A 25024-nucleotide genomic window follows, 5' to 3' on the forward strand; every position below is an offset into this window, starting at 1 on the left:
AAACAAAAAAAAAAAAAAAAAGAAAAAAAAAGAATGGAACTTCAGGATATCCCACTGTCCAGGTTTCAGAATGGCTATTGGGTAGCACATACATGGTACAGTTCTTAGTACTTTTGCAAGCCTTTAAAAGCAGAACTGATCTTGAAACAAGAACTTAGAGCTCAAATCCAACTGGGTCGATTTGCCTGCTAAAACAAAAATACAAGGATTCTCCATATGCTTCACAACAAAATATTCCTTGTGTGTAGTATAAAGTCTAAAATTACTGGACATAAAAGAACCAAGAAAATTTCAACTCACAGGAAACTCAATCGATGCCAATACCAACATGACACAGATGTTGGAATTATCTGACAGAGACCTTAGATATTATAAAAATAGTGCAAGAAGTGAGGGCAAACATGTTGAAGTTAATTGAATGATAGAATATCTCAGCAAATAGAAGATACGAAGAAGAACTAAATGGAAATGGAAATGGAAATTAATTTAGTTAGGTGTCAATTTTGAATTTGTAGTAGAATTTATTTTATGGAAGAGTCTGGTAATTTAAAGATAGATCAATAAAAATTTCCCAACTGAATAACAGAAAAGATTTAGAAATAAATTCTCAGAAACCCATGGATCAATTATAAAAGTTCTAACCTTGGGGCTCTTGGAGCTTAGCTTAGAAGGAAAGGAGAAAGAAGACAATACAGAAGAAATATTTAAATATGGCTGACTTTTTTGATTTGGCAGATGAAATCAACTAACACATCCAGAGCACTTGGCAAATCCTAAATAGGATAAACCCAAAGAAGTCCATGTCTAAACATATCAACTGCCAACAATTAAAGATAAGTCTTAAACACAGCTAGAAAAACATATTGGTCATAGAGGAATAAGAATTTCTCATCAGAAACCATAGAGACCAAAGAGAAATAAAACATTCTTAAAGTATGGAGAAGAATTGCCAACCCAGAATTCTAGCCAATGAATATTTCACCTTCATTTCTGAAGGTTATTGAGATTGTCTTAGTGAAAACATACTAAGAATTGAACAGATTTTCTTAAAAAGAATTATAAAGGGACATTCTTCAGAAAGGAAATGATATGAGAAATAATATAATATAAATATATATAAATAATATAAATATCAGGAATAAAAGAAGAGTAACATGGGAAATACATGGGTGAATATAGTAAGCTGTTCTCTTAAGTTTTCTAAAATATGTTTTATAGTTGAAAGCAAAATTATGACACTGTGTGATGGGATTCTCAGTGTACTATAACATGTGATGGCTGTAACACAAAAAGAAAACTGAAGGGATCTATGTGCATTGGTAAGATTTCTGCATTACACTTGAAATGGTAAAATGTTATTTTTAAGGAGACTGAAAAATTATGTATATTTAAATCTCTTGAGCAACCACTACAAAATATGTATAAACAAATAGTGAAAAATACATTAAATTAAAATTGAGTAATAAAAAGAAAGAAAAAAACAGGAACAAAAAATAGAGGAAACAATTGGAAAGCCAATAATAAAATGGTAAATCTAAACATAATAAAAATCACATTAAAGGTGAATAGTCTCAACACACCCACATAAAAGAATATGGATGAATTTTGGAGTAAGGCAGGTCTGGCGGGACTCCTGTCTTTGCTGTTTACAGATATCTGGGACCTTGTGTGAGAAACCTTGCCTCTCTGAGCCCTGGTATCCTCATCTTTAAAATAGAGAAGATAATGAAACTTATTCAGGGCTACTGCCAAGACAAAATAAGATAACACACGAGGAGCTCAGCACATCCATTTATTTATAAAGTAGAAGACAGTATTTGCTCCTGTCTGCAGAGTATCTTTGAAAGAAAATATAAGAAACTGGTATTATTTGTCTAGTAGCCTGGGGGACAAGGATAAGAGATTTTTTGACAATTACATATTCACATTCTTTTGTCTACAGTTCCAAAATAAAAAGAGCTCTGAAAATGTGATGTTTCATAAGGTTGGCACTAGAACTTACTGGTGGCAGACCTAACCTGATGTGGCAGGAAACTCTTTGTATCTTTAGCTATCTTATGAAAATGAATATTCTTGTATTTTGCAGAAATATTAGGGTATTGATTGCAGCATGGTCTTGCTTGGAAGTGTTAAAATATGTTGATGAAAGTGTACACTCTCCAAAATAAATTGAAAACCTCTAAGTTCCAAAGCATACTTGGCCTACGACTTGTGTATCCTTTTTCACTCATGAAACTTGAAATTGGGGAATGGTTCACCTTCAGAAAATTGCATTTTAAAAAATCAATCTTTTAAAAAGTAAATTTAATATAAAACTAAATTTGACTTGTCTGGCAAAGCAACCTCTTGGTAAATGGCAGCTGCTGTTTGTCCATTCTTTCTGGCATTTCCTGTCTAGTCTTCTCATGTCCAAAACTTCATTTCACTATCACAGCAGCCCCTGTGAGTGCTACTGTTAAATTTTTCATCTGAAAAAACTCTGAAATACAGAGATTTTATGACAAGCACCTTCCATCCAGCTAAAAATTCCCAAACCCATAGCTGGAACATACTATTGCCTATTAGTCCTGAGACCTCTCGAGTTTTCCGGCCTACCTCCACCATTAGAAGGTTATCTTTTGAATTTCTGTGCCCAGGTGTCATTTGATGTAAGACAAAAGAGACATGCCTAAGGAAGGAACACTGATCAAGGACACCCTCTAGTCCTTTAGTGGGGCCACTTTTGCAGCAGGGACATTCTGCCTCATTGGGCACAGCCTTGCAGTTTACCTCGAGTTAGAATGGATTCTTCTTTCCTTCAGTTGATTACCAATGATGGAGTGGGGCTTAAGTGTAGAGCCCCTGAACAGAAATGATTTTTTAAATCTGTAGAGTCCTTATTTAGTACATCCAAGCTTGCTACTTGGCCAACAAACAGAGCTATGGAGAGAAAGACAGAACCTCTGGGCTCTTTATTTTAAATCAGTTCTAAGTATGTGCATAATGAGTTCCCAAAAGTGTTTATGTGTTGCAGTGAACCTGTTTTGAGAGCCTACAGAATATGCTGTATCTGTATATGTATTTCTGTTTATTCAATACAAATTGTTGATGTGGGCCTTGTAGCTGCCTTTCTAGCCTTTTTGTTCTATTTCCTCTCCCCTCCCTATACAAGCTGGCATCCAAAGAGAAAAGTAGAAATGGCTGCACATTTCAGGAACAGTCAGGCTTTTCACTCCCAGGCATTTTAACAGCCAGGAGAAGGCCCTGTGTCTGCTGCTCTGCCAGGGGCACTTCATGGAGTTTGGTAAAATGCTCACTGCCCTGGGTACCACCTAGACTAGAAACAGTGACTCCTGACTCCATGAACCATGGCTAAAGGATGATAACCTAGGTCAGAAAAACTTTCCTCCCCTTGGCAGCCTGGCCTTGTCCACCTAAATTGCAGTATCTTTTCCATCCCATTAAGTGAAACTGTCTGGAGAAGTGCTTACTTCTGATTTCTTCCCATTTCTCTAATTAATGGCTTCTTACCTGTAAGCTCAGATTAACTGCTGCATATGAGGCTTTCCTGTCTGGCAAGAGCCTGCCTGTGCCCCAGAACTGTCAAGTTTGTGTTGCTTGCCAGGACTCCAAGCAGATTCCAAAGTATATATTTTAAAATATGAAGTCTTTCTTATTTTACTGCATTCGTATCCTTTTTGGAAAATATAAAAAGGAAACCCCCCCAGGAGTGACTGTCACTGTTTATACTTCTAGTGTGTTCTGTCTAGTTTTATTCGTACATACGTGCCCCCACCCTACACATATACCCACATTTTTACAGTTATTTTCCCTAGGCAATTGGTAACACCCCTTTTCTCACGCTTACACTACAGCATAAGCAGTTTCCACATCGGTTTTTAAAGCACTCTTAGACCTTTGTTTCTGTAGTTTTTATGGCTGTATATAGGGATATACTATATTGTATCTGTCTGGTCTCCTTTTGGGCAGATTCCAGTTTCCCCAATAGAAGTCTTTGTAATATATTTTAATTTGATTTCGTTTTCTTTGAAGAAAGCTGCCTAAGCATAAATTAATTGGGTCAGAATAAGAAGGTATATAAGATTTTTTCAAGTAGATTATATCTTACAAGTATAACAGAAAGACTATAGAATTTCTTGTCAGAAAACATGCACTCATGTGTACTCCTTTTAGCTCAGTCATTCTCGGTGAAGGAAAAATCTCTAAGATTCTCCTGTAAAGAATCTAGGCATCCAGCAGGCTAGAGTGAATAAACGATACACAGTGTGCAGTGGTCCAAAACTCCACACAAGTGCTATAATAAGCCCAGAAGCTGAGAATATTGTCCTAGTGCATGTGAGTGACTTCATGCCTATTACTCCACATAGGAGGCATTTAAATCATAGCTTTGTGATTTTGGCTTTGATTTTAGAGTAATATTTTTCTGATGTAAAAATTCTTGGTTCTTTTTACAAAGTTTCAGAACTTGAGGAAGTTATGAATAGAATACAATTTATCTGAAGGCTACCACTGTTAATATTTTTGACTTTCTATAGAACTTGGATTCCCCATGTTTTTAGCTTTTGTTCCACATAATTCCTGTTGTAAGTAATATGGTCAGTGTTGAACTATACGAAGAACCACTGTGAAACACCTTTTGTGTTGTATTCTCATGCAGGTGTCTCCCCTGTCCCCTTACCTGGGAGTGCACTCATGACCTCACAGGCATGAAATGTGGGCCCCTGGGAATGTGGGTGCCCAGCTGCTGTGAGACTTGCAGTAATTATCCCTTGTTTGTTTCAGGTCTGATCCCCTGAGCCCCTTTGCTGTCGGGGGAGAAGACCTAGACCCCTTTGGGTGAGTATTTCTAGAGAAGCTATAGCAACACAATTTACTCTGTGACTTTACCATAGCTCATCTTCTAATTTTAGAGCTTTCGTCAGTCTTCTTTGAGGGTGGAGGAGGCAAGTGTTGATGAGTAGCTAGGAAGTCACTGACAACTTTCTCTCTCTGCCATACCCAGAGCGGTGCAGAGCAGTACTGGGGGGTAGGGAGGCAGGGGGCGCAGGTAGCTCTACTGTCATTTCTCAGTCTCCCATGCCTGGTCAGGGATGGTAGCCTCCCTGGATGGAAGAATATATATAAGGATTTACTGAAGTGCAGGTTAAAGAACACATGGGATGGGGCAACACAGACTCAAGGTGTCTGAGGGTTACCTCACTTCACTAAGATTCTCAGAGCCCTATTAGTCTCTGTGACTCCTGCCATGAAACCAGCAAAGTTATTACACAGCCTTAGCTGTGCCCTCTGATCTCTGAATGATTTCAACTTGTTTTAACCTCTTCTGCAAATTGGACCCAACATTTATCATCTCATTTTTAGCCAGTAAAGAAATCACTTAAATTTCCATTGCATCTCAAATAGTGACCTCACAATTTTAGGAAATAGAACTTGTAAGGGACAGATGCTGTCAGGATCCCAACTTGGGTATCCCAGAGACAGTCTGAAATGGCCCTGTGGCCCTGGGGACAGTGGAAGAACTAACCTGAGTTGTTGCCATGCTGTTGTTAGTCCTTAGGCCTAAGGTAGTGCCCCACAGAGCCAGAGCCTGTGATGGTTCACATTGACTCTGACCATCTCTAGCTCCTTTTCTTGATCAGCTTTCTTCCTTGTATGTAGCACATGGCAGAGATCTCAATTTTGCAGACGTACAGAGCCCTAAAGAACCCAAAGCACAGGCCCTCACCAGTGAAAGCGTTCTTTGCATGCTCTTGTTTTTGCCCTCTTCCTCCTGGCTGTCTGTTTGGACCATCCAGAATAGACTTCCTGGTCATTCTTAATCCTTTCCTGCCTTCCTCACCAATTCTTCAAGAGCAGTCCCTGCCACAGCTGCTGATCCACCTTTTTTCTTGCCTCAGGTTCCGGAGAGGTGGCATGATTGTAGACCCCCTGAGATCTGGCTTCCCAAGAGCACTTATTGACCCATCCTCGGGTCTCCCGAACCGGCTTCCTCCAGGCGCAGTTCCCCCAGGAGCTCGCTTTGACCCCTTTGGACCCATCGGGACCAGCCCCTCTGGGTATGTATACACTCAGGTGGCTGAGAATAGGACTTGATGACGGCTCAACTCACCTTGGCATTGCAGCAGCTAAAGTGTCTGATATCAGGCAGAGTTGCCATTGCCACCACCTGTGACTGCTTAGAAAGAGGAATGTCCTCTGGGCCCTGCCTGCTGCCTCCCTGGAGCCTTCAAGAAGCTCTTTATCCCTCCATTCCACCCTTTCCCCAGTTCCCCTCCAGGGAGGACTCATAGGAGGAGGAAGAACTAGCACAGAATTAAGAATGTGTCAGAAACCCATTCCATCTATGCCAGCAGTTTTTGGGTAAGATGGTGCTGTCCACATCAGATAGAGGTGAAAATTGAGGCCCCAAGCATTAAATGGTGCCAAAGTGTGAAAGTCAGGATTCAAACCCAGACAGTGTGTGGTTATAAACCCCATAGGCTACATGCCTGTGTGCCCTCCCTTCCATCACCCCAGCTCACAACCCCTTTTTCCATTCCAGACCCAACCCAGACCATCTCCCTCCACCGGGTTTCGATGACATGTACCTGTGAAAGCTTCAAGAATGTAACATCCCAGCTTCCTCTCTACTCTTTCACATCTGCCACCACTGGCCCCACCAGCAGCCGTGGTCTTGTAAACTGGGCAAGGGACTCTCCATGTGTTTGCAGGCCAGCTGGGATTGCCTCCTTGCTCCTTCTCCAAAGCAAGGCACCTGCTGCAGCTCCCCACCTGGCTGCACCTACTTCCCAAAGAGAAGTCAGTGTGTGTCTCACCACCAGCTCCTCCCAACTTCTTGCAGGAGACTCTGGCAACATACACCCTCCACCGAGTACAGCCCTAGTTACAGTGCTATAAGAACAAAATGCATTTTGGATGTTATTATTAAGAACCAAATGTCAGTACAAAATTCATGTTGCCGGTTTCCCACTTTTCTTCTTGATTAACACATTGCTCCTTCCAGTTATGGAATTTCATAGTTTCAGTCTTTGTTGGGCTGAATGTTTCTTCTTCTATTCAAGGCCCATTCTGTTTCTCACACCTTCCTTTCATAAGTTGCTGTTGCTCCTGACATCACTTTTTTGAATGGAAATGTGTGACTGGAAATACCATAGGCCACATAGTGACTTTCACCAGAACAGGCACACTGTGGAAGACTGCAGTATTCCAGTGAGGACAAAATACTTGCATTGCTCCTGGTCTGGACCCATCCTCTTAGGACCATCTGTGCCTGGGCAGCCTTGGCCTATAAACAGGGCAGACCTGGAAGCTGACTTCAATTTTGCCTCATAATTTGCTGAGCAACCCTAAGGAAATTGTGAAATAGGAGACGCCTTTCCTGTAGAGTACTCTGGGACCTCTTCCCATGGAAGGCAACACCCCTTAGGACCTGGAACAAGAGGGAAAGAGTGAAAGTTGGGGGCTTTATGTAGTACTTATCTACAGAGTCAGTAACTGTTTCTTGTCCTTGTTGGGGCCTGGACAAGAGCACATTCATCTGAGTGTGGTGTTGAACTTCAGGAGCAGAGTCCGGCCTCTTGTGGATGTGTCCAGTGTCCAGAACCCTCTGGCCTTTGGCATTCTCCAGGTCCTTTGCAGCCTGAGTCTATTACATATGAGCAGTGCTGAGCCCTAGGGCTACAGTGGAGAGAGCACCAGGCCAGAGGCACAAGACTGAAGCACTTGTCAGTCCACGTTTCAACCATGTGTGGGTCCTTTACTGCTCAGCTCCCTGCATTCCTTTCCCCAACTTGGGACATGCCATCTACTTGTAGGCAGCATCAGGCTACTATAGCCATTTTGAGATAACCACTAGGCCAGGTTCTATCTGCCCAGCAGGGCCACGCCTAGGGTGGGTTTGTTGGGAACATTCCCTGGCAGTCCCCTGCAGTAACTGACTCCAGAAACAGGGCTAGCCATCTTGAAGCTTTTCTGGAGAAAGATTCAGAGAATGGGCAAAGATACTAATGCCATCATTACCTGTAATCTTTACCCTCAAAGGATGGCAAAGGGGTAGAATGTTTTTGTTTTGAAATTAGACTTAACCTGTGACCAAAAGGGTATGGAACAATTTGCTCATGAAAACTTCTTTTCTAAGCATTTCAAGGGACATCAGGCTAAATGCTATCAGGAATGGATACAAGAAAAGTAGGTAACTTTTGGGAGTCTGACTCAAGGAAAAGAACATTTAAACAATAAATTTGCCATTTAAATTTCCTAGTATTAAAGGTTAAAAAGATGCATATGTGTAATATGACAAAAAAATACAGTGAATTTTTAAAAAAATTGTTACAGAAAGACATTGCCATTAGTTCCCCTCAGAATACTCCCCTTTGAAAAATTATGGGGATTTGTGTCAGGGAGAAATGAAATAGGAGATTAGGGTGTGGGAAGTAGGTGTGACCTGTTAATTACAAACCTGGAAACCTTGCTCAACAGTTTCTGCAATTCTGCAGCAGGACTTCTCACAAGGTCTCAAGTAGGTTTTCAGTAGGGTGCCTAGACCTGACGTGAGCCTGAGGTGGGTCCCATCGCCACCTCTTGGCATCCATATGTAGACGTTTCACAGGTTTCTTCGAGATCTGAATAGTATGTAAGGACACAGATGCCAAGAAAAACTTGCTATTGTGGCTTTCTTCATGATAGCCCACCCTGCTTTCTCCAGGGTGTTCTTTTCTCTTGCTTTTTTCCTCTTTTACTCTGCCCAAGCTTGCTCTGCAAAGCCAGTTTCTCTTCACTTTTACTTTTTCAAATAAACTTAAAAAATACTTTGGTTCAGATACACTTATCCCATCATTGTCACTTTCTGAAGCAGTTCTGGAAGTTTTCTTGCGTGAGTGTTTTTATGTCCTGAATCAGTTCAAAACATTTACCTTTTATTGTCATTTTGACTTTATGAAAGAGCAAGCAATTACACAGTGCCAGAATGAATAAAGTGGATGAGGACACATTACACTGTTCTTAGCTTGTCTTTATTTAGATGGCACTCAGCAGCGTTCACCATATTTTTTATCTCACTTCATGAAACCACACAAAAGAGAACTTCAGAACTGCTTCAGAGAGTGGCAAGAACCATGGAATGTGTATTCAAAGCAGGGAGGAATATTTTGAGGGGTACTAATGACAGTGTATCTTACTGAATTTTTAAAAAATTTAAACATTCACTGTATATTTTGATCAGCCAGTTACCTTTGCTTTCTGAAAACAGAAAATTCAGTGATTCATCTGCAGAATCGGCCATTATTGGTGTGTCTCCTTGCATCAAGGACACAGGAACTGTGTCCAGGGTGTTAGTGTATGTTGGTGGGGGTGGGGAGCATTGAACAGGACCTTGAGAAACCTAGTCAAGCTGTTGGTACTTGTTTTTGTTTGGGTTGTTTCTCTTCCAGCCATAAGTAAGCAGCAGCAGCATGCAGAAATGTTCCAAGTATGTGTTCTGTAGAACCCCCCCAAATTTAAAACTTAATAAACCTGTCCCTCTTTTTTAAAAAGTTTTATTGAAAGAAAATTCATACATCCATAAAGTTCACCCTTTTATTGTGTACAACTCATTGGGTTGTAATATATTTAGTGTTGTGTGCCCATTACCATATCTAATTCCTGAACATTTTTACCACCCCCAAAAGAAACCCCATATATCCATTAGCAGTCACTTCCATTTTTCCCTCACCCAGACTCGGCAACCCCTAGTCTATCTCTAAAGATTTGCCTATGCTGAACATTCTCATAAATGGAATCACTCAATATGTGGCCTTTGTGTCTGGTTTCTTTCACTTAGCATACTGTTTACAGGATTCATTGATATTACAGCATGTATCTGTACTTCATTCCCTTTTTATGGCCAAATAATCCAACTGGGTATATCATATTTGTTTATCCATTTGTCTTGATGGTTAGTTGGGTCATTTCTACTTTTTGGCTAGTATGAATAATGTTGCTTGTGAATATTCATGTACAAGTTTTTGGACGTTTTCATTTGGGTATATACCGAGGAGTGGACTAGCTGGACCACATGGTAATACAGTTTATATTTCTGAGAAACTGCCAGTGTTTAACCCAGCAGCCACACCATTTCACATTCCCATGTTCCAGTTTCTCTACATCCTTGCTGACTCTTATTAATCTTCATCTTCTTGCTAATACCTATTGGGTATCAAGTCATATTTCATTGTGGTTGTGTCCATTTAAAAAAATCTTTTGACCTAAGCCAAGTAAAGCAGTAACCAGAGCCACTCACACTAGCGGAGTAGATCATGGCTTTGATGGTAGCCATGGCCAGCAAGTCACACAAGGGTTTGACTTGGGGATATGGGCTTGATGTGATACAGGACAGATCCTTTCTCTAGGGAAGTTCCAGTGACCTTTTCAGATGTAGTGAGATTCATTTGCTTGGCTTGAAATTTCATTGTTTATCCAGTGACAAGTAAAATAAAGGTCTAATTATACTTGCCCTTTGCTGAAATGCCTAGACCGCTCATAGTATTCCTGGGATGCACTGGCCTATGTCCCACCTTCCCTTTCATGGCTTCGCTTCTTCCCAATTCTTGAAGCTGGCTGTGTTTCTCATTGTGTTTATCTTCACAGTCATGAACTTCTGTCAGCCTCCATTTTAAGTCACAAGTCTCCTAAGACCTCTACTCAAAGAATGTATTTTGCTCAAAATGGAGGCTGTGTTCCTGTGTCCTGTGGACACGTGGTTGGAAAATGGGTAGCAAATCCCATGTAGCCTCACTCTTTGGAACCCAGATTCTCTTGTGACCTCTCTATCATTAATGACATTTTGTTATTGATCCATGCCTTACTTCATGGGAGGAAAAGTAGAATCTGGTGCAGTTCGTAGTCTCTGCTACGTAATTTGGTCCACTTTTGTGCAGTTCCAATATAGGCAGGTCTCACCACCAAAGAATTTCCCACATACATATCCCCAGCTTTCTGTTCCCTAAACCTTGCATGCTTGGTGGCCACTGTTGACCTTTTGTTTCAAAGGAGAGTTTCAAAGACAGGGATCTCAGCTCCATCCTTCTTTGACACACTTCACTCCAGCTATGCTTGGACCTGAATCTGCCCCTGAAGGTGGATCAAAAGGCAAAGGTGGTTTTGTTGATGTGAGGGGTAGTGAGGGCAGAGCCTAGGATGCAAGAAGCACCAGTTCCAGGAAGTCTTTAATACTCACCACTAGGGGCGGTGCTGGTGGGTATGCAAAATAAAAAGTCAGGCCTGGCATAGAGGTTCATGAGGCTGGCAGCTCAGTGTAACAGGATGCTAAGTGGCCAGGTAGTGGCTGTGTTCCAGATGAGCACATACTGTATGTGCGATGAGTCACAGTATGATGGGGTCAGAGGAATGAAGGAGTGGGTGGTTCCTGCTGATGTATTAGTTCTGGGATTCACTCATTGTAAACATTTTAGCCAAAAGTTAGGGTCCACAGAATAGTGTGATCATGTCATTGCCATTATCTGGGGAATAGGAACTCTGGGTTACAGAGCAGCTGCACACATGTGCACCAGAAAGTGGATGCCCTTCATACTGCCATCTTGACCTTTGACTCAGGTCTAAGTCCAAGGCCCAGTTAAATGCATTTGATCACCTCTCAAACCCTAAAGCAAGGGATCCTGGGAAAATGTCCTTGTTCTCTTTCCCACCCTTGTTCTCAGGATGGTATATTGGGACAGTGGTCTGGTAGGCCAGTCTGTGTCTGTATCATGGTCCACAATACAGGTGGGTACCACACCTGTACTTGCCCAAGCCTTTCTTCAGATGCTTGCTCTAAGTACACATTAGCACATCTTGGACCCCAATCTACAACCACAAACAGTCTTCAGATCGGTTTTTTTATGAGTTCCTCTTGTGATTCATAGGCTCATGCAAGTGTGCGAATTCAGAAGGGAAGACTGCATGCTTGTGAGTGAGATCATGAGTGGCAGCAGCACCACCTGGGACCTTGTTAGAAACACAGACTATCAGGCCCCATCCCCAGTATATTGAAAGAGAATCTGTACTTCAGCAAATTCTCCGTGAGATTCCTGTTAAAAGTTTGAGAAACTTTGTCCTTTTCCTTCACCTGGATATCAGAGGCAGATAAGCCCATCAAGTCTCCTTGATTGGTGGCACATATGATTAGTGCATGCAAGAACCCTCTCATTTTAAGATTTCCCTGATTGAACTCCCAGCATCTACTCCATTCCCTTACCTCTGGGGACCACTCGTGTCTTGTGTGTGTCTTTAAATATACATTGTCTCTTCAAATCATAACAATAACGAGATATTACCTGTATTTTTTTACCAGAAAGTTTGGAAAGATCTGATAATTTGCTCAAAGTCAGGCAGGCATGGGTGTGACTCTGAGCACTCCTTTGCCAGTATGTGGCCTTCACCTGTAAAATGACTATCACCTCTGTCTACAGGATTGGTGCAGGCTCCCACCAAACAGTGGGACTTAATATCAGGCAATGGAGGGCTCAGTGGGTTCCAGCTGCTATTATTACTGACTTCTATTACTGAGGTAAGGATGGGGCTCAAGGAGAGGAGACTTGGGCCAACCTCAGTGCAGGAAATAAGCATTTACCTGGTGGCCACAGTGTGCTGGCTTTTTATGTAGTCCGCCTCACAAACTCAAGATAAACACTGCTGGCCAACTTACTCAAGGTGCTGAACATACCCCCCCACTAAAGTATTAGAACTGGGTCAGTTTCTTGAGAAATAAATGCTTTCACACCCTGGTCCAATGAGGACCATGAGTTACTAGGCAAAACCTATGCCAGAAGCTGGAAAATGAATCAGGACTTGTGCAAGAAAGGAAAGGTGCTGAATAGACCCCAAGATGGTCTTAGACTCCGAAGTTGATCCTATTTATAGTGTGTCACATTCTGGAGCACTTCTGCTTGCAGCCTTCAGGTAAGGAGCACTTGAAACCACTCAGCAGACCTCCATTTTGCAGGGAAAGAAACAGATCCAGGAAACCCTCTATGAGAGTGAACTCCTGAGAGGATAGTTTGGGCCCTATGGTTGGGGTGCAGTGCCCTGTTACCTGGGCCCCTGTGCCGTTCACCTTGGCTTTCTGAGTAAGCAGGATGAGCTACTCTTTCCCACTGAACCAGTGAAAGAGCAAGCCCAAGCAGATTAGTGAGTGACTTTACCAGGGCAACACAAGCCATAAATCTTGGCTTTAAGTTCCAAGGCTTTCCCACTGATCAGTGACCAAAACAGTAATGGAGGCTCTAAGTGACAAAAATGAAGACCCCCTTCCCTTCCAGCTCCCTGTTCCCTCAGGCTGTTAGGAAAGCAGCATGCTGGTTCAGCACCCTGGTCAGCGCTCACCCCCTGTGATGCCTCACCCAGGAGGGTTTAACCAGACTGCTGGTTCCAATTCAGGATGGCCCACTCTGACAAGAATCCCAGAGTAGAAAGGACATAGGTGTCCTGCCTCCAATTCAAAGCCCTGCTCTTTCCCCTCCCTTCAGACAGTGGCAGTTTCATCCTTCAAGCTGCTTGGTTCCCAGAATGTAAATTCAAGGGAGAAATCATTGAGAGCAATGGGCAAGAGGCCTGCGCCATGTTACCCATGGCAAGTCTTTAGCTCTCCTCTCTAAAGTAGGCGTAAGGGTGGACCTGACTGTCTGAGATCCTGCCCATCTTGTGAGACTCCATGAACTGCTTCAATTTCCACAGAATGGAGTGGAGACTCCACTGTTGAGCTCTCCACACAGTTCCCAATTCATAGGCAAGTCATGGGCCTCAAAGTGGCAGCCCACAGCCCAGATCTGCCACAATTATGCTCCAACTGGCCTGCATGTTACTAAACTTGCTAACACATATAATGGCATATTATTAAATTTGAGTCTTGACTGCTCTTCACCAGTTGTATGACCTTTGACAAGTCACTTAACCTGCCCATGCCAAAGCTTCATCTGTAAAATGGGTAATGATAGGAACTTCTTTCTAGGGTTATGGTGAGTTTTAAATGAGCTAGCAAATGTAAAGGCACAGGGTCTGATATCCAGAGAACACTATATATTGTTTTTTTAAATGATCTAAAGTTGACCTAGTTCATTGCAATGTAGAAACATGAGATGTTTTTATCTAGTGGATCTCTATTAAATCCACCTTTCTCATCTCAACAGCTAAGGCTGAGCCAGTAACAAGCTTGTCAGTTTGATTTCAAACTCAGTTTTGGTCAGTTAAAACTTTCTGATTCATACCCAGTCCGAAGGAGTCTACCCTAGCCTCTTCTGGGCTCTTCCTCCTCCAGGGTGTGGATGGGGAGGAGGAAGGAGAAAGGCCAAATGTCTTTGCTGGCCTTTTATGATGATGGGGGTGAGGATAGATGGGTTTACTCTTATTCATACTAGGTTTTGGGGGGTTGTTTGACACTGGGTCTCTACTGGGTTCTACACACAACTGGTAAGAGCTTCATCCTGGACCCTCAGAGACTGTCACAGTCTCTGTCCAGTCCACTAGAGGATTAGAGTCTCTCTGCTATGCTGCAGTCATGAATACCACTCCACAGCCTCCTCTGTCTTTCCTACATCAATAGTTGGATCCCCTAAAACACCAGCGTCCTCCACCTATCTTCTCAGGCCTCAAACAGTGGGAGGAAGAACAGGACTTCCTCATCCCTCCTCCCCAATACCACCATCCTTTCAAGCTAGCATAGGTGGTCTCCATGGGCCTCCCACCCCAAGAATTCTCCAGATCAGAAAGGGACCTGGATTCCCTGTTCACAAACACCTCTGATCTTCACAAGTCAAGCCTCTCGGGAGTATTCTTGTATTTTTACCTGTTCAGTGCTAAATTTCTGAACCCTGACTCTGAGTAGCTGCTTGAATCTTCATTAGAGAAATGAAGGATACTTGGATGGTCAACTCTCAAGTGATCTCATAGCTCAGCAGCTTTCTAGCTAGGATGCAAGAGGCCAGTCCCCTTCTTGGGGGTGTCCTCATGTCTATGAGTGATTAAGCTCTGGATGAGAGGAGAGCTGCAGATGTCTGACCTGGCAGGTGGCATCTCTCTGGGCCCTCCTTTGACCTCAGCCACTCCTCAGGCAGGGGATAATCCCTTTCAGGATCTCTGTACCCACACCAAGTCCAGCTGTTTGGCTGCTCTTGAAAAACTACAGCCTGTAACCACAGGGCAACAGCCATCCAGAAACAGCAGGCACCCCCTTTAATCCTGCCACTGCCTTCCACAGCCACCACTGTGTTCACTGATGTCACCTGCTGAGCCCTGCAGGCATTTGCACTTGGGCCTCTGCTTTCTTCTCTGATAGGAGAATGTGAGGACTCCTAGGAGAGCTTACCTCCAGGTGGCTAACCCCCATAAATAGCTTCAAGGAAAGGAGATAAGGACATAGGGGAATCAAAAAGAGAAGGAAAGGAAGGGATCAGAAGAAAGAAAAGATGGGAGGGAGAGATGGTGTTTGCTAAATGTCACTGGCCCTAAGTCAGGACTTGCTCACACTGAGCTGCCTGAAAAGAGTTTGGCATGACAGCCTCCTTTCCTAGCCTCTCTCCATGATCGCATAGACACACAACCCCTGGGCATCACCCTTCCCAGCCACACCACTGCCACTTCTCCAGATAGCCTGGACACCCCAAGGGCAAGAGCTGTGTGCCCACAGTGCCTGGGCCACAATCTAGACCAGGTGTGAATGAATGAGGCAACATTTACCAAGCAATTAGGAAGCATCAGGACCCGTGCTCAGTGCTTAACAGGCTCATCTCCAGTTTAACAAGGAAGGTGCTGTTATTAGCAATGCCATTTACAGATAAGGAAATGGGCTAAGAGGCATGAAGCACCTTCAAGCACATCCCTGGAGGCAGTGGCTCACACTCATCTGATGAACAATCACAGAGCCCAATCCATGGAGCTCTGCCTCCCATCCCTCTTAGCTTTGACTAGGGGGAAAGCACAGAAGCTGTTGGCTTCCTGGGAGGGGACAATCCTGGTACCCTCTGAACTATGAGGTGCCCTGGTGCTGCCCATCTGTTTGTGAACAACTCAGTCCTCAAAGAGGAAGAATCTGGGGGAAAGGATGTTTGTGAAAAAGAAAAAAAAAATACAACAGGGCCGGAGTTCTCACTGTCTTTCCAGGCTGTGGTCACTGGGGCATTAGCTCCCCAAAGAAGAGGTTTGGAAATTTAGAACCCTCTTGGCTGAATCCAAATCTAATCCAACTCTACTATACTCCATTACTAAAAGTACCCAACACCTGACCAATAAATGCTAACATGCCTCCACTGACAAGGAGCTCCTTACCACTCTGAAGCACACAAGATCTCAACATCTTCTCTTTCCTCTGGCTGAATCTACTTCCTGGGGAGGGGAGGAGTAGAGGGTGTCTGCTTTCAAGAAGAAACCAACAGGTCCAGCATGAGGGTGTCTCCCTGCCTTTGCAGTGCCTCTGACACCCTACTTTACTCCTGACAGAACCCCCCTGTAGATTCTTTCTAATGCCCCCTTCCTCCTCCTATCCAGACATGAGGCACCATTCTGTCAATGTTGGCAAGCCCTCTGGAAGTAGGAAGGTTTCCAGTTTTCCTCTGGAAGACCAGAGAGGTAGATCCATTTACCCAAAGGCCCACAGAAAATGAGTGACCACCAGGATCTGGTTTGCCTGGTTCCCAGCTCAGGACTACAGTCCCTTCCTGAGATGCTAAGGTGGAAACCCTCCTGGACATCCCTCCTCCTGGCGCTAAGGAGGGAGTGGGAAGGGTAGACAATCTCCTGGCTTGGGGAGGAGACAAGAGGCTGCTGCTGTGAGGTCAGCATGCTGGGAATTGCATGGCCCATGGACGAGAAAAAGAAAACATCATCAGTCATCCAGAGGATCCCCTGGCTTGGTGCCACTTCCCCAGGGTGTCTGTCCTTGGCTTCTGAGCAAGCTATGTGTGTGTGGAGAGGGTGTGTGCATGCAAGGATATGCATCAAAGTGTGTCCGTATGCATGAGTGCAGGCCTGGGCAAATGTGTATGCACAGGGAGGAGGACATGCTGCAGGGAAAAGCAATGCTTTTCCCAAGAGGGAGCAATATTGGTGAGGTCTTAGGTAGCAGACACTGTCATCAGATAGACTCACAGGATGCCTGCAGAAAAAGCAAGTAGAGGTAACAATAGGCACTGGGGTTCCAAAAGTCCAGGCTTGGTGCTTCAAGCCCTCAGATCAGGGAGAGTCAGGCTCCTAAGCACTCAACAGCTGTCTCCCAGGTCTAGCTGGCACCTAGCTGCATCCTGACAAGTCTGGGAAGAGGGCTCTTCCCTCATTAGGGAGATACCTCTAGCTCCTCTACATAATTATGTACCAAGGCCCAGGGAGATGAGGGCAAATGGGCTGCAGCCACAGGGCCCAGGAACGAAATAGGTCCCTTAGCACCGCCTGGCATATGACCTTCTATATTACTAATTCCTAGCCTAGGCCAGGGTTCTAGGAGGACAACTCAGTCTCCAAGCAGGGACTGTGAGGCTCCAAGACCTTGAATAAGACCCAGCTGCCCTGGAAGCCGTAAGAAACTAGTTGCATTCATTCACTCATCAAAAAAAAACAAAAACAAACAATAACAAAAAACCCTACATTGTATCAACCACTGTTTCTTGAACTAGGAGAGCAGTTTGAACCAGTGAGACCAAATGGGCAGCCCTAATTGAGCTTACAATCCAATGGGGGAGGCAGTGGGAAAGACAGACAATAAGTAAGTAAAGGGGACCAGGGATTTCACTCAGTGGTTTTGCCACCTGCTTCACAAATGCAAGGTCCCAAGTTTGATCCCCGATACAAAAAAAAGTAAAGGACACAGCTTGCTGTAGTGATTAGTAGGTAAGGAGAAGAGGGAGTGAAGTTGAGGGTGTGACTTTAATAGAGTGGCCAGCAAAGGCTTCAGTAAGGTGATGTTTGAATAAAGCCCCAAGAAGGTGAGGGAGTAGCCTTACAGATAGCAAGGGGATGAGACTTCTGGATGGAGAAAGTAGCTTGTGCAAAGGCCTTGACGTTGGAGTATTGTCTGGCAAGGTTGAAGAATGGCAGAGTGTGAGTGTGGCTGGAGCAGAATGAGTGTGGGACCAGACGTAGGAAATGAAGCCAGAGAGGCTCAGGAGGCAGAAAGCACAGGGCACTGTTGGCCACTGTGAGGGGTGGACCCAGATTTGGGGAAAACCTAAAGCTTAAGAAATCTGGGGGAAATCCTTAAAAATGAAGTAGGATTGCAAATACCTGAATACTCAGTACTACAAAAGGAGTTTGAGGGGTCCAGACAGTTTTGCTGTAAGTCCACCTCTGGCTACAATGAGAATGTAGCTTTTCCTTGGAATGAGCAGGACATTCAGGAGAGTTTTGAGCAGATGAGCAACATGACCTGTCCTCTCAACAGGCTTGGAGAGCAGAGGATAAACTGGGGACAGGAGCTGGGCAGGAAGAAAGTCAGGATACCAGTGAGAGACCTAGCCAGGCAGTAGTAGGCATGGGATTCTGAGAACACACCTGACAAGATCTGTGGGTGAGTCAGATGTGAGAGCTGTGAGGAGAGGTGGAAGGGCTCACCCTGAACTTCAGGCCTAATCAGGTTAGCCCAACTGAGGTGGGAGGGAGAATACCACCTTCCTGAGTGAGTTTTCATTAATCTACAAAGAAACCCAAATTCAAAAGAGGCAGAGTAACCTGCCCCAGGTCACAAAGCCAGTAAATGGCAGAGTCTGATTCAAACCCAACTCCGAAATCAGTATCTGTTCAGATACATTGGGAAAAGCCTGGGTTTGGGGCCCTAGTAGCAGCTCCCAAGTGTGAGGCATGTTCTAGTAGCCACAGGAGCACTCAGGACAGCTCCATACCTAACTCCAAAGAACTCTACATACAAAGAAAGTTCTCAGTGCTCCTTTCTTTTCCTGGACTCCTTCATAAAACCTGTTTCTTATCCACCAGCTGGGAGATCTCAGCTGCACTCTTTGAAAAATGTTTTTGGCATCTCTCAAGTTTTGTTAATTCATTGACAAGATAATGACTGCCTTGATCCATTACACACATTTTCTAAAGGAGTTTCTACATTAGAGTGCAAAGCAGGCCTTTCTGGCTTGGAGAAAACCCGAGATTCCTGGGGTTGAATCTCCTCACAAATTTATCCCCTAAATACATTTCATTGCATTTAAACTAATAAGAATTGATGGTCCCAGATACACTCTCTCAACAGGTTTAGTATCCAAATAAGTTTCCCACCATCACAGTAATCCAAATGGCTCAGATTGATATCTTTATTATCATCATCATGGACTCGAAAAGCCTTGGCCCATCATTTGAGATGCTCAGTTTCCCTGGAGTTCACCTAGAAGGGCTCATGCCATCTCTGCTGCTGTCTTTGCTTGGAGCCTGCAAGAACTGCACACATCTACCATCTAGAAACCCAGGACCTGTGCATCATTCACCATCTTGGGCTTTGTTCTTTTCTAGCCACACCCTTTTCACACCACAACAGAACCCAGGAGGCCAAACTAAACAATTTCAGTCCCTTCAGCCCTCCCCCAGCTCTGCTCCCAACAAAAACTGCCAGCAGGAACAGATATTTGATCTGTCTCAGAAGCTGTGAGCCCAGATGTTCAGCTCAGTGGATTGAAGACTCATGTTACGGTAATGACAGCCTACAGTCCCTATTTACCCCCAGACTCCCACCCTAGAGACAGTTACAATCCATTCCCATGTGGAGAACCTTAAGGAAATTAGTGGACCTTCTTAGAGGCAAAATCTCACTGAAATTGGTCCTTCAGAGTCTTCATACTAATGCCCTAGAAGGCACACACTCTGGAAACCCTCCAGGGCTGCCTGGACTTGACAATGCCTCCCCCAAATGCCCAAATGCCTGCATGTCCTTCCCACCAGGAACCTTCCTTGTCAGAAGGTGAAAGAGAGTTTGGAAGGAGCCTGGAAACATTCCATAAAAGAGAACAAATGGTAATCAACTCAGCCAGAGTGTCCAGGCCACCTCAATATACCTGATTTCTCCCAAATAAATTGTGGCTGCACTTTACTACTAAGAGGGGAAGCAGGAAGCTACAAATGCGGTGTTTTAAAAGTTGGTTGTTTTCTTTCTTTCTTTCTCTTTCTCTCTCTCTTCCTTTCTTTCTTTTTTCTTTTTTTTTCTTTCTGCTAGCAGAATGAGGTCAGGCCCAAGAGACATACTATTGAGTGGGGGAAGATGATAAAGGCCTGTGTCACACCCACAAAAATACAACACAGTCCTCAAATACAACAAAGTGCTCATACTTTCTTGTAGAAAAGATCTTTCATGCCCAGAGGATGGTGAAAACTGTGCACCTAACTCCATAAAATATGCCACTGCAGAAAATCAGTCACTGCCAGAAATTAGATCTTAAAGCCAAAACCAGGCTGTGGCAAATGAATATAATTCATCCAGCCAAGCTGTTTAGAAGGACCATATGAGCAGCTGGCTTCCTCACAGTGGTGGTCACCAAGGTTGGGCCAGAAAATGGCATGAAGAATGATCAGTGTGTAGCAAATACCTCTTCTTTTGAAGGGGGCGGCCACAGGTGGAGACTGGATTCCCATTACCAGGGCAGAACCAGCTTGAGAAGTCATCAGTCCAACCCTCCTGCTTGACAGAGAAGAGCAACTAAGGCTTGAAGAGGGGAAGGTTTCAGTTCAGTCAGTGGGGTGCCACAGGTCATCCCAGTGCTGGCCTTTCCCTGACTATGAAGCTACTTACCAACTTGGATGGTCAGGGCAGAAGGGTACCCACCTAAAACCATCACTTAGCCAATGAGGATCAGAGGTCCTGGAATTCCCGATGGCAGGAGGAACAGGATAGACAATCTTTCAAATGGCTCTCAATACTCAGAAATGCCAAGAACCTCATCTTCTAAGAGCAGCGGTTTCCAAACTTTGTATTTTTAGCAGCAGAAGCCATCTTCCAAACAAAACCTTATGCAAAACCTCAAGCTATAAAACAGATCAGCAGGCGCTTGCCTGAGTGGGGCCTGGGCCAAGCCCCAGGCTCCCCCTCCAGCACCCTAGACTCCTTCCACTGGGCCCTGTGTGGAGCTGTTTTAAACCCCAGGCATTTCTGGGGGCCTCAGAGCCCTGGAGCTAGTGCATCCAGATAGAGTGGGATTTTACTTAAGACCCCTGGAGGGTATGGCTGGCCTCCGGGACCTGGATAACTTCATTTTCCACCAGTGCTTGGCCCCTATCCCCATTTAGCTGTCTCATGCGCAGGTTAATGGAGCCGTAGGTCTTCCTGGGGCCTCTGCCAGGGACAAAGTTCCTCCTGCGGTACAACTCGCCCTTGCACAAGGAGATCATGAGCAGCACTGACAAGAGCATGCCTCCCACTGTGAGCAGCCCCAGGCCTGCAATGATGCACTTGTCCAGGTGGGAGCCCAAGCGCGCATAGTACATCTCTAGTTGCTCCATCTCTCTTGCGGTCACTGTGTCTGGGTTGACTTGGGCCTCACGAGGGATTGCATATGCTGTCACCACCAGGAGGATCCCACTCACCAGGAAAACCAGAGCAGAAACGAAGCCATAATCCACAGGGCGACTCACGGGCTCCAGACCTGGCCCTTCCTCTGAACACAGGGACAGATCATCCCGCTGGGACCGGGGCAGTGAGGGGACACTCCCCAGGGGACTGGGGGAGTTGCCCAGTCTGGCATCCCCAGGGTTCTGGAAATGAGTCTCATGCTCCTCTGAGAAAAAACAGGCATTCTCCACACCGGCCCTGGGTGGGGCCACTGGGCCCAGAGGAGCCGGTCTCCTTGGAACTTGAGGACCATTGCTCAGTGTCTTCAGTTCCAGACCAGGGGGAGATGCCATTGAGAAGGAGGACCCCAGCTCATCCCTTGGCCCCTTGGCAGCTAGAAGAGAAAACAGAAAGCCAGTTGAATTGGACAAACCTCTACCAAGTACTGCTGGGGATGAACATTGCATTTGTCCCTGGGCACACTTGCACCCTGGAGTGTGATGCATGCGAGGCTGTAGCTCCACCACTGATTGGCATATAGTTTTGGGCAATCCATTTATCCTCTTTGGGCCTCAGTTTCCCCATATATAAATTACAGTGATACCACTACTTCCTATTACACAAAGCTGATACAGGGATTGTGACAACCTCTATAGCGTTTCCAGCAGAGTAAGTGTCCAGTAAGTATTAGTGGCAAGCTATTATTATGATGGAGGAATTTGGATAGAGTGGCTGTTAGGTTCAAATCCCAGCTTCCCCACTTGAGCTTAGGTAAGCGATGGGAGCTGCTATTTAGACTCAGTATTCTCATCTGTAAAACAATGAATAAACAAAATGCCTTCCTCATGTGGTTGTTGTAAAAATTTCATAAATTAATGTACAAGGCCCTGACCAGTTAAACTAATGGACGCCACTGTATGAGGAGAGAATGATGTGGTGGGGAAAGAGAATGGTGTTAGAGATAACTAAGGTGTTGTGGAAACGAAGAGAAAGCAGGGGAGCTTCTGGGAGCTGATAGTCATTTGAGCCAGACCTCAGAATAGTGGGAAATTCCCCAGCAGTGAAGGGGATGAGGGTTTCCTGGACGGGCAAGGGGTAGACTCCAAGACTGGCTGGAGTCAGCTCACAAAGGACTTGGATAGCCAGGCATTACAGTAAAAAGTGTGGGGATCTCTCTGGGTCAGAAAGCAGGACAGATGGTTTAGACGGGATCGAATGGGAACGAGGTCCAGAAAAGAAGCCAACGGGTTGGTGTGGCCTGGTAGATTAGGCTACTGGGAAAGGGCAGTCTGAGGTCAAAGCCACATGCTTTTATGTAAACAGAGGGTCCCAGGCCTGGACCTGAAGGGCTGGGAGAGGAGTGAGAAGAGGGTACTCTGTGCTGCAAAGCAGATCTCTTCCACCCAGTACTTGTACCTACACCACAGAGAATGTATGTGACTTGCCATCAGAGGGCACTGACTCAAGTCCACGGGCCAGACTTGCCCCCAACAAGCTTTATTTTGTTTCTGGCCTGTTCATTTGTTTTTAGTGTATTCATAGCCAATATATACATAGCAAAAGATTTTACAATTTAAACTTGCAATCCCTGGCTTCTCTTATTAAACGGAAGAATCTGATCACACTGGGTTCCCTTCCCCTCCCAACACTCAACAGGACTTGACCATCTCGGCTTCCCTTAAACAGGTCTAGACTCTTCCCTACTGCCCCACTTCATGCCCCACTACTGGCCCAAGTCAATCTTGCTCCTACACCAGAACCATAAACACTCTGATACCCTGAAGGCTCATACGACCTAGGCTCCAGGCACAGGAATACAAGAGTCCCATACACACCTGCACACCCCAGCACAGAAACTTTCAGGTGCAGAAAGGCTTCCATGCTCTGGTGCTCTAATGTTTATACTCACATGTGGATTCTGTGCATACTCTAGAGCTCTGTGGCTCTGTGTGTGTGTGTGTGTGTGTGTGTGTGTGTGTGTGTGTAGCTGAATATGAGCACATGAGTAAATGAATGAATGAATGAAACTCCAAAAGGCTTAAGGCAAGTAGGCATATTTTCCAATCTTTCTGAACTTCCTTACAATATGAATTTGCAGCAGACATCTCTTAACACACATAGGGCCTTTCACCTGAACACAAGACTTTTTTCTGTCACGACATCCCCCTTTCCAGAGTTCCCATATAATAAATATGCCCTGAGGACCTACTACCTGCTGGGCCCTGTTTGGGCACCTCAGTCAGGAATATCCTGTATAACCCTCACCAGCCCCATGATGTCAGGAACCATGATGTGTTTTATAAAACAGAGCCAAAGCCGGGCACAGTGGCGCACACCTGTAATCCCAGCATGCGGGAGGCTGAGGCAGGAGGATCGCTGTGAGTTCTAGACCAGCCTGGGCTACATAGTGAGTTCCAGGTCAGTCTCAACTACATAGTGAGACCCTGTCTCAAAAAAACCAAAAAAAAAAAAAATAAATAAATAAATAAAAATAAAACAGAGCCAAGATCCCATGGCATGGATGTGGGGGGCAGGAGTTCTCTAAGAATTACTAGCTCCTACAAACCTTCAAACCCACACACACCTGTGCTCCTCCAGTCTTAGGAGCTGGAAGATGCCTGAATTCCGCTTAGGTGCCCAGCCCCCTGCCCAGACTTCTCATTTCTCACTGACCAGACAGGAAAGTGGAGGGTGCTGGTTGGCTTTTCACTCTTAGGACCTCAAGTCAAAAACAGGGTATAGCAGTGGGTGCTACTGGGGCAATGAGATGTGTCACTCCCACCAGGCCCTTGGCACACTCCACAGAACACAGCTCCTAGTGCAGACCCCTTCCCCTTGAAACACTGAGGCCTCCGTATCCCAGAGCAGATCTAGGGTACGTGAATTCTTGGAGGGGGAGCTCTCCTTCACCCTACAGAATCCAAAACTTTTTCCTTAGAATGCCTGAATGAGGGGTCAAAGAAAAAGGAGCTCTCCCCACTCCACAATTAGAATGTTTCCCTGCCAAGGGTTCCCATGCCCACCAGTTCTACAAGACCATGCCCATCAATTACCCAAGAATAAGCAGAGACAAAGTGGCACAGATGCCCCTGCCCACTGTTCACACCCCATAACTGTATCAGTTACTCCAATTCCATCTGAGGGAGCAGGTCCTGAAAGACATGCTCCAGTACCTCAGTTCAACTTTCCCCCCCCCCCCGTTTCCCCAGCACTATCCACAGACTGGGGAAGCCAGCAGTGTGCCACTCTGATAACCAGGAGAGGGTAGTACTGGTTAGAGAGAGATGAGGCGGGAAGAGAATAAATTACCCCAGGACTGCTAAGATCCGAGCCAGATCCACCTAGCCCCGCCAAGGCCCAACACCCCACCCATGGCGCACACTGGCACCTGGGGAGACAACGGACGCGCAGCGAGGACGGATGAAGCCTCACAAACCCAATCGATAGACACACGCACGAGTTTGTACACAAAGCCTCGGGGCGCACAGAAACGCACGGGCAGTTCCACGCTGTCAAATCCAAAGTTCTGCG

The 25024-nt window shown here is 45.1% G+C and overlaps 2 protein-coding genes across 4 annotated transcripts in view; one reads left to right on the top strand and one right to left on the bottom strand.

Moving 5' to 3' along the window:
* Psmf1 (proteasome inhibitor subunit 1) overlaps nt 1–7061 on the top strand; it is a 37745-nt gene extending 30684 nt beyond the window's left edge. For all 3 annotated transcript variants that reach the window (XM_010612912.2, XM_010612910.2, XM_019205833.1), the window contains 3 exons: nt 4783–4836; nt 5898–6056; nt 6542–7061. In XM_010612912.2, coding sequence (XP_010611214.1) covers nt 4783–4836; nt 5898–6056; nt 6542–6593 — 265 coding nt within the window. In that variant the 3' untranslated portion in view covers nt 6594–7061. The remainder of the gene's footprint in view (nt 1–4782; nt 4837–5897; nt 6057–6541) is intronic.
* A 2575-nt stretch (nt 7062–9636) lies between these two features.
* Nucleotides 9637–25024, bottom strand: part of Tmem74b (transmembrane protein 74B) — a 16515-nt gene continuing 1127 nt past the window's right edge. Inside the window, exon 2 of the mRNA XM_010612909.3 lies at nt 9637–21887. Within this exon, the coding sequence (XP_010611211.2) occupies nt 21148–21846 (699 nt within the window). The 5' untranslated portion in view covers nt 21847–21887 and the 3' untranslated portion in view covers nt 9637–21147. The remainder of the gene's footprint in view (nt 21888–25024) is intronic.

The sequence above is a fragment of the Fukomys damarensis genome, unplaced genomic scaffold, assembly GCF_012274545.1.
Source record: "Fukomys damarensis isolate Sample0158 unplaced genomic scaffold, DMR_v1.0_HiC HiC_scaffold_22, whole genome shotgun sequence".
Taxonomy (NCBI): domain Eukaryota; kingdom Metazoa; phylum Chordata; class Mammalia; order Rodentia; family Bathyergidae; genus Fukomys; species Fukomys damarensis.